This window comes from Bos indicus x Bos taurus, unplaced genomic scaffold (genome assembly GCF_003369695.1).
Source record: "Bos indicus x Bos taurus breed Angus x Brahman F1 hybrid unplaced genomic scaffold, Bos_hybrid_MaternalHap_v2.0 tig00002774_arrow_arrow_obj, whole genome shotgun sequence".
NCBI lineage: Eukaryota > Metazoa > Chordata > Mammalia > Artiodactyla > Bovidae > Bos > Bos indicus x Bos taurus.
In genome coordinates, this window is record NW_020867570.1 from 1 (window position 1) to 11920 (window position 11920).

At 46.2% G+C, this 11920-nt stretch overlaps 1 protein-coding gene across 1 annotated transcript; it reads right to left on the minus strand.

Moving 5' to 3' along the window:
* Positions 1-552: 552 nt before the first annotated feature.
* Positions 553-11702, minus strand: LOC113888883 (histone-lysine N-methyltransferase PRDM9-like). Its single transcript, XM_027535847.1, is given in 18 exon segments — positions 553-784; positions 874-985; positions 988-1107; positions 1274-1420; positions 1423-1514; positions 1598-2004; positions 2412-2845; positions 4523-4594; positions 4597-4715; positions 5815-5882; positions 6303-6493; positions 6496-6573; positions 6790-6891; positions 7719-7875; positions 9661-9710; positions 10691-10798; positions 11106-11222; positions 11627-11702. Coding segments are annotated over 18 exon segments (2682 nt in total).
* Between the last annotated feature and the right edge of the window lie 218 nt (positions 11703-11920).

Here is an 11920-nt window from a genome sequence, read left to right on the forward strand (position 1 = left end):
TGGAAGTGACTGTCCAGTGACCTTGAGTTGGCTCCAGAATAATGCCTTCCCAGGGGTTCACTGTCACTGGACCCCACTGCTGTTGGTAATAAGGGGGAGTGAGTACGTAGTCTGGGCTTCAGATTTGTTTGGAGACAAAATTTATTAGAAGAAGTACAGAAAACCGTGAAGGCAATTGGCATGAATATCTACAGAACACTTAAGAAACCATCTGCTGTTTATCTACCTCCTCTCCTGTCATGAAAGTGGAAGGTCTGTTTAATCAATTAATTCTGTGTTCATCACACTGCTTCTGTAAAATATTGCTTATGTGTTTATTTACATGGCTGCACTGTGTCTTAGTTGCTGCATGTGGGAGGTAGTTCCCAAATCAGGTATTCAACATGGCTCTACGCATTGGAGTAGTAGCCACTGGACCATCTGGGAAGTCTCTCCTCATACTCTTGGCGACAGTAACGGATCATAAACCTGCTCTGAGGCCCCCTTAGAGCTGAGGCATGGGGTAGCTGCAGTAATCCTCCTGTGGCTAGGATGTGGTTTATTGGTCATGACTCACTCACACTCCATGCAAACATAGGGCTTCTCCCCTGTGTGTGTCCTTTGGTGTCTGACGAGATTGGACTTCACCCTGAAGCTTCGCCCACACTCCCTGCAAACATAGGGCTTCTCCCCTGTGTGTGTCCTTTGGTGTCTGATGAGATTGGACATCACACTGAAGCTTCGCCCACACTCCCTGCAAACATAGGGCTTCTCCCCTGTGTGTGTCCTCTGGTGGTGATGAGAACTGACTTCAAACTGAAGCTTTGCCCACAATCACCACAAACATAGGGCTTCTCCCCTGTGTGTGTCCTCTTATGTATGGTGAGACGTGACTTCTCACTGAAGCTTCGCCCACACTCCCTGCAAACATAGGGCTTCTCCCCTGTGTGTGTCCTCTGGTGTGTGATGAGATTTTTCTTAAAACTGAAGCTTCGCCCACACTCCCACAAGCATAGGGCTTCTCCCCTGTGTGTGTCCTCTTATGTTTGGTGAGATTTGACTTCTCACTGAAGCTTCGCCCACACTCCCCGCAAACATAGGGCTTCTCCCCTGTGTGTGTCCTCTGGTGTGTGATGAGAACTGCCTTAAAACTGAAGCTCTTGCCCACAATCACCACAAACATAGGCTTCTCCCTGTGTGTGTCCTCTTATGTTTGGTGAGATTTGACTTCTCACTGAAGCTTCGCCCACACTCCCCACAAACATAAGGCTTCTCCCCTTGTGTGTCCTCTTATGTTTGGTGAGATTTGACTTCCCACTGAAGCTTCGCCCACACTCCCCACAAACATAGGGCTTCTCCCCTGTGTGTGTCCTCTGGTGTGTGATGAGAACTGACTTAAAACTGAAGCTTTGCCCACACTCCCCACAAACATAGGGCTTCTCCCTGTGTGTGTCCTCTGGTGTGTGATGAGAACTGACTTCAAACTGAAGCTTTGCCCACAATCACCACAAACATAGGGCTTCTCCCCTGTGTGTGTCCTCTTATGTATGGTGAGACGTGACTTCTCATTGAAGCTTCGCCCACACTCCCCACAAACATAGGGCTTCTCCCCTGTGTGTTCCTCTGGTGTGTGATGAGAACTGACTTCAAACTGAAGCTTTGCCCACAATCACCACAAACATAGGGCTTCTCCCCTGTGTGTGTCCTCTTATGTATGGTGAGACGTGACTTCTCATTGAAGCTTCGCCCACACTCCCCACAAACATAGGGCTTCTCCCCTGTGTGTGTCCTCTGGTGTGTGATGAGAACTGACTTCAAACTGAAGCTTTGCCCACAATCACCACAAACATAGGGCTTCTCCCCTGTGTGTGTCCTCTTATGTATGATGAGACGTGACTTCTCATTGAAGCTTCGCCCACACTCCCCGCAAACATAGGGCTTCTCCCCTGTGTGTGTCCTCTGGTGTGTGATGAGAACTGACTTCAAACTGAAGCTTTGCCCACAATCACCACAAACATAGGGCTTCTCCCCTGTGTGTGTCCTCTTATGTGGTGAGACGTGACTTCTCATTGAAGCTTCGCCCACACTCCCTGCAACATAGGGCTTCTCCCGTGTGTGTGTCCTCTTGTGTGTGATGAGATTTTCTTAAACTGAAGCTTCGCCCACACTCCCCACAAGCATAGGGCTTCTCCCCTGTGTGTGTCCTCTTGTGTGTGATGAGATTTTTCTTAAAACTGAAGCTTCGCCCACACTCCCCACAAGCATAGGGCTTCTCCCCTGTGTGTGTCCTCTTATGTTTGGTGAGATCTGACCTCCCATTGAAGCTTTCCCACACTCCTTACAAACATAGGGCTTCTCCCCGTGTGTATCTTCTCATGTGTGATTAGACTTGACCTATCCTTGGAGCCTTGCTCATGATCTCCGTAATTGACTCTTACAATCCCTGAGACCCCTGCCTCCATGAATAATTTGCCTGTGTCCTCTGGATTCAGTTTCTGGCTTGTGCTGGGCTCTTCGGTCATTCTCTCATGCACCTCAGAACCCCCCATTTGTCCTTTGGGTGGGTAGGAAGAGGCCGTTGAAATCCTCTTCGGCCTTATGCAAAGTTTGGGGCCTTTCAGCAAAGGATGGGGCCTTTCCTTGGGCTCTCGACCCTCTGGTTTGTCACTCAGGCTGTGTGGATCAGAATATCGCTGCTGCTGATTTTGACTGCCTGGACAGGGATCCTCTGGTTGGAGGTGGTCTCCTATAGATGGCCTCAGGAGGATCTGAGAAGGGTGATTGCGTTGGACATGTTGGCTGAGGAATTTCTGACTGGAGAAGGATAGACAGCAGGAGGCACATGGGTAGATCTTGGGCTTTGGTTCTGCTGAAAGAGAAGCTTTTAGTCAGGTAGCTGGTGTGCCATGTAAAGCCCTGCCCCCAGTAACCATCTTAGTGTTGACGGTGCACGATTGTCTCCCATCAAGTGGGTCTTTACAGTCCACTGATCCATTCCATTCTTATTCTCAACATCTACAAAATCCAGGAAGCTTGCATCAAGGGCCTTTGCTACATACCACCAGCCTAGGGACCTTTCGTAGCATCAGAGGCAGCGTCTCTCCTGATAGAGGTGGATCTGCAGGGACCTTTCCCTGAGTGTAAGTATCTGAAAAGTCGTGTCACAGTGGCCCCAGGTATTTTTACCCTACTGAGAGATAAGACTCTTGATAACTTAGGTGGAATCTTCCTGAATGGCTCCTGTGAGGGGAAGGGTCTATTAAGTTAGGGGCACCTGGCTGGAGCTCTCTGCATATGGGAGGCAGCACAGGGGGTGGTTAGAGCAGGTGTGAGTAAAGCTGAATTTGAGGCTTCTTGTTCAAAGAGCAGCCTTTCAAAGAAACCACTCTGCAGAAGTGGGTTTGAGACTGGACGAGACCAAGAGGCCCAGGTCCTACTGACTACAGGTCTCTGGCTCCTGCTGCCCCGGTTGGTTCATAATTGCTCCTCTCTGTTTTCTATACATCATACACATAAAGACATGTCCTTTCTCAAGCCTCATCAATACTCATACCTCTTATTTCACACAGTCTTAGTCCATTTAACATGCAACTAGGAAGTCCTGCTTAAAAATACATCTCCAGCCAGGACTCTTCACACCCTCACTCCCAAGCATCTTTACCCAGGCCACTCTCCCCTCATGTCTGGCAATGAACTGACCTCTGAGGGGACTCCCCACTGCTGTCTCTTCCCAAAAATGAACCAAAGCATCATCTTAGCACAGAGAACATGCCGCTTGGAGCTGATAGCCACATGGTTGTTCTGTGTCACCCAGGAAGACCCTAAGGCCTGCACATGGACATGGGCGCTGAGGCTTCTGTGTTCCATCCAGCCTCCTTCCTCTCCCTCTGTGCTTCCTCCTGCGACCACTGACATGGCCTCTCTTCCCGGCCCTGAGGCTGCAGCACTGGCTGCTCCCCTGCCTGGAATCCTGGAATCCACAGGTGTTATCTCTGCAGAGACCCTGCCCCACCATCCTCTGCCACACCCCACTCTGTGCATGCTGATCCGAGGCACTTTACTGCACTGGTTTTCCTCAGAGCACCAGCCCCTGTCTGGTATGAAGCCCACGCTGCCCCAAGGCAGTGGTTCTGTCTGCTTCAGTGTGTGTAGCCCTGTCTGGCACAAAGTATGAATTCACATGACAACAAACTGAAACAGTAACTGAATGCAAATCACTGTATGCATGTCACTTAGAAATGTGGAGGAAATGAGGAAGAAACTGGTAAAGGTGAGAGAGCTGGTAGGTGCTAAAAACTTGCTTTTTGCTTCTAAGCCTTTCAGAAGAAGGTGATGTTACATATTTTTTGCATGAAATATTGAAAATTAGAACTAATATTTTTAATATAAATATTTTTCCTAACAGTCTTATGAAATGAATCAAATTCTGAGGCATTTTAATTGCAACTTGACTGACTTTAGACTGGATTGGACTGTGCTTCAGAATAGGACCAGGGAAGCTCCCCAGGATGGGGTGGAGTGCTGGAAGAGGGCTGGTGCTCACCTCTCTGGGCCGAGAGCTTGCTCTTCCCCCTTTTGTCCTGCTTGATGCCGAGTTCCTCGCCATACTCGTCCCATACCAGACCAGCAGCTCACAGCCCGGCCTGACCACCCGGCAGGTTCGGTAGAAGATCTGCCCGTGATACTGCAAGGCCACCAGGTTCTGCTCCTCATCATCCCGGGCACAGTTCACATACCTGGGGTCAAGGCCGGGAAAGGGAAAGAAACCACAGGTGAGGAGACCCTTCCACTACTGGACACCAGAGCCTTCAGGCTCTGAGGCCGCCATGGTTCCCACTGCCCCCCATGGGGACTTCTGTTCACACATTAGACTTGGCTGTGTGAATTCCTATTTCCAGATCCTGTTTCCGGTCCTCTTCCTGGCTGGAATGCTTTTCTCTCCTTACCTAATTAGCCATTGTCCAGAGCCCAGTTCCAGACTTGTCTCCACCTGGACTGTCCGTAAGACTGGTGACCTCCAGCTCCTCTAAACTCTAAATTAAGTTCTCTTTCATTCCGCAGGACTTGGTACTCCTAGGCTAGCATGCACCCCTCAGCACTCACCCCAGCCTGCCTTCTCTCCAGAGGCTTTTCTCCAATCTCCCGACATGTATCCAGGGTCCTATTCACTTGCCCACCCTCTCCCATGGAAACATGGAGAGTGCTCTGACATAGCTTGAGACAGAGAACAGTAATAGTTTATTCACTTTCTGCCTGCCCTGATGAAAGTAGAGGCCCTCAGAGAGTGGCCATGCTCACGGCCATCCTGCTCCCCATTCCTTCTCAGGCCTCAGGGCCCACTTCTCACTGGAACCGAGCCTGGGGAGGTTGTTGCCCACACGGACTCAAGGTCTCCCATGTTAGGTTATCCTGGTGCTGTGCAATTATTCAAAAATAGAAAAAGTAAGGTTACTATTCCTAAATCAATTGGTTAATGTCTGTCTTCAGTATGTTCTCCAAAAGGACATGGGTTGTGTGATCTGCTTCAGTAATGAAGTTCACTGTCTAAACTGGGACATTTCAGTTAAGTGAGGTAAAGTGTCCCTGGTGAATCTAGACTCCTCAAGTTGTTTTCAAGTACCTCAGTTTTGTTGAGCATATAGACTTATATTTTGAGGGCACATGCTATATTTTTTCTTTCTTTCTTTCTAATGTCTTTTGAAATGAAAGAGCATGATATGGAGGGAAAAGAGGAAAGAAGATGTGAAAGCTACCGAGGGAGATGGGCTGAGAAGGAAAGGGGTGTGGGCTTGAGGGAGGAGCGACATCTACAAACTGCAGGCTCACTGCACCCACCTCATCCAGTTGGCCAAAGACGTGTCTTTTCCATCCACATACTCGTAGCTGTTTCTCCCTTTGGTGACCTGAGTGTCAGAAAAGAGATACAGGCTTTCTTCTCTCTTTTATTTTATTTTTTTTGGTAGTAAGTAATAGGAGAACTTTCCCCCTGCTGGCATTGGTGCTCTTCAGCCTGCATGGATTCAACTGCCAGTCGGACCACACAGTAAGCTCATCATTTCAAGTCTGAGTCTACTGGCACATTGAAGGCAAGGGCTCCACAAGTGAAGGGTCACTTCTGTATGCCTGTACCACTGTCTCCCACCTTCCTCTGACCTTTGGATAGAAGTCCTGTGTTCATGCCCAGTGCACACAGTACACAGGGCTGACCGTGTCATTGCCGACATGTCATCACCATCCGTGTCCTTGCATGTAGACATGAAGTACACCCCCACAACACACAAACGATTAGAGCCAGAGGACAGGGAAAGAGGGCTATTTCTCACCAGCCAGCAGTATCCACTGTTGGAGTCCTCTTCATTGTATATGATCTGACCCTCGTAGGGGCCAAAATGCAGGCCCAGTGGCAGATCGGATGCCTCATTCCACACTCCAAGCCCAGCCTCAGGGATGCCCGATGGCCTGATACTTAACCCAGGGGGCAGAGTGAGGGCTGAGCGGTTGGCATGCCCCTTTCCACTGCAGAGTCCTTTACAAAGGTTGGGGGCCCGTGGGCAGCACAGCTGTCGATGAAGAAGTTCTGACACTCCTCACAATCTGGAGGTGAGAGCAACAGGGATGAGGGGAGGTATAGGGATGTTGCTGGTCGCAAAGACCTTCAGAAAGAGCTGGGGCACTCGCGGCCTTTGGCCTTGATCTTGTACCCCAAGTCATAGAGGAAGGGGATGATTGGGGGACCAAATGGTGAGGTGAGGTTATTGTACCAAGGTCTCATAACCCCTTCTCCATGAGTGGGCCAGCAGGGTCACTCACACAGGTAGTCGTCATCCTGGGGCTCGCTGACCTCTTGGTACACATGGCCCTTTCTTTCTCGTACACTGTACCTCTTCACTTCGGTCTCCTTTCTTCTGAGTTCTAACATGGAGAACAGAAGCTAAGCAAGGCTGGTGGGGTCTGGAGAATTAGTCCCTGTTTTATCAGAAAGGGTGAGATCTCCTACTTGTCCATCTATACAGTTTGTTAAAACTTTTTCACATTTATTTTTCAAACTTTACTTGTGTATTTTTATGTTTTAATGATACATTATCTATTGGCCATGCTGCATGGTTTGTGGGATCTTAGTTCCCTGACCAGGAATGGAACCCACACCTCCTGCAGGGGAAGTGTGGAGTCATAACCACTTAACCACCGGAAAGTCCCTTCTCTATACTTTGTTTCTTCTCCCTTTAACTACTGGTTCAGGACACTGAGGCTCCACACTGACCACAGATGCCCAGTTCAGTGTTAGCTTCCTGCACTTCCCGTTAGTGGGTTTAACTTCCCAACCTTCTTACTTAGGAAATAGTTCACTGACACATCTACTCAGAAAATATATGTTAAGGGCATGACACCTAAAGCATTGAGCAGAGGTCTGTGTATAAATACTAACAAAGTGAGGTCTCTATCATCACAGCTGGATTTATTGAATTACTTGTAGGTGTCAGCACTTTTGCATTTCATGCAATGCTTCCAAACACCGTATGAGTTATGTGTCTGTATCTTCACTTTACAGATGAGCAATCAGGACCTCAGAAAATGTATAAGATTTCCCCAAGGCCCCAGTGCTAACTTTATGCCTCAGATCAGTCCAGCTTAAACCCACGCCTACCCAAAGTCCACACCCCACACCTAGGCCATACTTATTAGCTTTTCTACAGGGATTAGAGGAACTAATTAGAGGAACTCCCCAAACTTTATCTTACCGACTTTGTGTCTGGGGTGCTTTCCAGGGGTCCTCGCTTCTCTGGGAGGGGGCACTGGTTTCTGAGCCTGTTTGGAGCCACTTTTCTTCAGCAATTTTGCTGCTCCCGGCAATTTCTTCAAACTGGATACCTTATTTAGTGGTCCTCTGGACAATCTCTTCCATGTGAGTAAAAGACAACATGTATTTCTTTAGTTCTTTTAGGACTATATGAAGTATTTTTACATGCATGACTTTAGTTAATACTTTGACAATTCTTGGAAATACCTGGTGGAGGGGGGCTCTGAACACTGGAGTGTAAAAAAAGGACCTAAGTGGGTAGTGAATCAAAACTAGAATTCATATCTTAAGATTCTTTCCCTTCAACTTTCTGCATAAAAGTGAGAGCAACGCAGGGAGAATAGCTTGAGGTCAGGGAAAGAAGAGGGTAAGGGCTCATAGAGAAATCCGTGAGGTTTTCTACTAATTAGGGGACCTTTGATGGACGAGGAAGTATGGAAAATTACAGAGGGGACAAAACACATCTGGAAAATAAGGTGACAAAGTAGTGAGATGGAGAAGAGAAAAGATGATCTACAGAAACACATTCAGACAATAAAGAAAATGAGCTGGAAGTTGCAGGTTGCCATGTCCTAGAGACAATGTTTGGAATTAAAGTAGCTGGCCTCATCAATTCTCCTTGAAGAAGGCTGTACGACTAGTGGGTTCTCCTCAGTTTCCTGATCTATAAATTGGTATACATGCTGATTCTTATTGTGATAGTGGACATGAAGTTTAATAACATTCAACAAATCGTTGTGTGAGCTCTTTAATACAGAATGAATGTGAGCATACATCCCTGCCATCAATATATCCCCTTGACTGCTTCTATATTTGAAGTCTAGCTCACAAATACTATCCTCAGTATTCCTTGACCTTCTTATTCCTAGATGAATGTTTAAATGTGGAGTCACTCATTCACAAAACATTCAGAGGGCCCTTAGGGGCTTTGAGCTGGGCCTGGACATCTGAGAATTAACGGTATGGGCTACGCTCTCAAAGCTCACAAAACAGGGGCAGGCTAAACAAACGATTCCAAACAGGAGAGTTGTCTAATCAGAGCTCAGAGGAAGGACTTGTTACTTCCTCCTACAAGAATGAGCATTTGAAATCATGTCCAGATGATGAGTTTCTACTCAAAAGCTGGTAACCTATGTGAAGTCCTTCAGTTATTTTCTTATTTGTTGTTTTTGAGTCATAAACCTGAAGCTTGTCAGAGCTGCAAGTTACTTAATCTTATTGGAGTAGGAGTCTCTGAGGTAGGGATCATGTCACCTTCTTCATCCTGGACTGTCCACTCTACAAACTGTCCAATATGTCCTTCAGCTTCTTCATCTTGGACCATCCACTCTACAAACTGCCCAACATGTCCTTAAGCTTCCCTTAGTCAGATATCCCTCACTAGCACAGCACAAAAGAACTGAGGTTGAAAACATCTCTCAGATGAATGATATAAAGATGTAAGAAGAAACTTTATAGAACTATGGAAGTTCTAACCGCTTTGTAAGGGGTTTAGAGAAGGTGCTTTGCATTAGATTGTACCACCAGTGATACTGTGTTCCCACGAATATAATCAAACTTTTTTACCTCAGTTTCTTGATCTATAATGGTGATAGCTATATACTTACTTATAGGTACTGTAGGATTGTTTTAAGGTTTAAGTAAGTTTATTCACATAAAATGCTTAAAGTCTGAAATATTGTGAAAATAATGTAACAATAGAACAGCCTACTATATTTGCTGTTCTTACTAACTATAAAGATGGTAATGATATCAGACATTGTGCTAAAGATTCAGGACAGGAAGGCAGCAGTCTCCAGGATCTCTGTGTTTCCTCCTATTCTCACCTGTGACTGGATCTGTGAGGAGGATTCTTTTGTCAACAGGATTTGGGAGACACTCACCTTCGGGTGTTTACTGGGCTCCCCTCTGAAGGCCATCCCAGAAGGTTTACCTAAAAAATGATGAGAATCAGAGTTTTGGTTGGTAAATGTTTCTAAACTCTGGGCATTCTAATTAAGGACACAAAATTCTGAGCCAGAGAGTGACAAGGACAAGGATTACCAAAGGAGGAATGGAAAGTGATTTCTGTATCATCAACTCCTATGCTTCCACTGGGAGCATAACATAATTTTATTAAAATTTAAAAAATATGAAACTTCATCTGTGCTTCATCTGATGCCTGTAAAGTATCTAATAAATTTACTAGACTTTCATGACAAAAATACTTAACAAAGTAAAAATAGAAGGAAATGACTGCAATAAAGTAAAGGTCATATATGAAAAGTCTATCTCAAACATCATAGTCATCAATGAAAAGCTGAAAACTTCTAAGATCAAGAGAAAAAGGCAAGGATGCCCATTCTCAATACTTCTATAAAATATAATATTAGAAGTCCTAGCCAGGGCATTAGGTTAGAAAAGGAAACAAAAGGCTTCCAGTTGGAAAGAAAGAAGTAAAATTATGTCTGTTCATGGAGGACATGATTTTATGTGCAGAAAAATTTTTTAAATTACACACACACACAAAACCTGCACAGAAAGTTGCATGGTACAAAATCAACATTCAAATATCTTCCCATGCATGAACAACAACCATTCCAAAAAGGAAAATAAGAAAACAATCCTATTTGTGTTTTATTTTTTTAACCTATAGTCAAGAGCTAAGTGAATTTATAGTCTAGGGTATGTTTAATTGCCTTTCATTAAGGATGTTTAGCAAAAATAATTCTTTTTACAAAGAATGATAAATTTTAAACGTAAAACACTGGAAAACCTATACCTTCACCTTCATTCAGGCTCATGTCAATACTCAGCCACAACCACTTTAGAATGCTGAAAATTATGTTTTCTTTGCTAATGGCTGAGACGCAGTTGAGACCTAAGCCCCGGCTGGTTTCTTGAAGACACCTCTAAATCCTTCTGGCCCCTCACCTTGTTGCCTTGGTGTCCATTCTTCATCAGAATCCTCAGTGTCATCTACCTGGGATTTGAGGACCTGCCTGCCGTGATGCATGAAACCTGGTTGAGTGGCTCTGAAACCTGGAAAGAAGCAAAATATATGTTCTAAGAAGGAGGCACAAAGCACAGAAGCAATGGAAAGTGTCACAAAGTCAGGGAAATCAGTAGGATGGGCTGGAAGAATGTAGAACAAGGCAAGATGTGAGCTCTGCACTGCCAGGGTCAACCCCACTTTGGTACAAAACAATAAAAATTCCCTCCAGGTTAGTCTCCACACAAAAGGGACTGTGAGCAGAAGAAGCCACCTAAGAGAGGGCCAAGTAAACACTAAGGGTGAAGACCTGTTTCATGTTTCCCAGGCTCACAGGCACCCAGCACTTCGTGTTACCTATAGCAATCAGCGCTTCGTAGTTCCTTTTCACATTCCTATATTGGATTTTTTCCCATTCTCCCATCTCTGCCCATTCTTCCTTGGTGAAGTATATGGAAATGTCTTTGAAAGCATCTTTGGCTTAAGGAAAATAGTAGATTCCATCAGTGACTTACTAATATATGTCAGACCTTAGAGCTGACTTCTCCTCCACCTTTTGTGCAGAGAGTAGCCTGAAGCTACTGGATGGTCTCTGTGAGACAGGGATGAAGACTTTCCTTCCTGCCTGTGTCCTGCTTAACTGAACAAACACTGAGCACTTTCCTAACTCTCCCTGGACACAGAGCAGTTGATGATGCTAGTGTCCTGTTTTGTCCCACTCCTCCCCACCATCTCAGACAGGACCAGGCATTTCCATCCTGTGTACATTCACAGAGAAGTTCACTCAGCTGCCCAGGCAAGCAGTTTGTGGTCCTTCAGGGACCAGTGCCATGTCCTTCCTATAGAGCTGGCTTAGAGCCCAGCTTTGCCACCTCCGCCTCTCACCATGGGCTTCCACTCTGTTCTCCCAGCATCTCCCTCAGTGCTGTTCTCTGGAGACCTGTTTGGGCTCATGGCCATGGGACTGCCTCAATGCCAAGGTGCCTGTGGAAGAAGAAGATGCTGAGATAGCCCAGACCACTGTCCAGAGCCTGGTCTGTCTTCCTTGGGTGGAGTGTCCAGGGCAGGAAGGTGTGGGGAAAGTCGGAGTGAGGGTGTTGGTGAGAGGGACGGATCCTGACCAGCTATGACAGGCCAGCCTAATGTGAACTAGATTTGGTTTCTATGGTTCC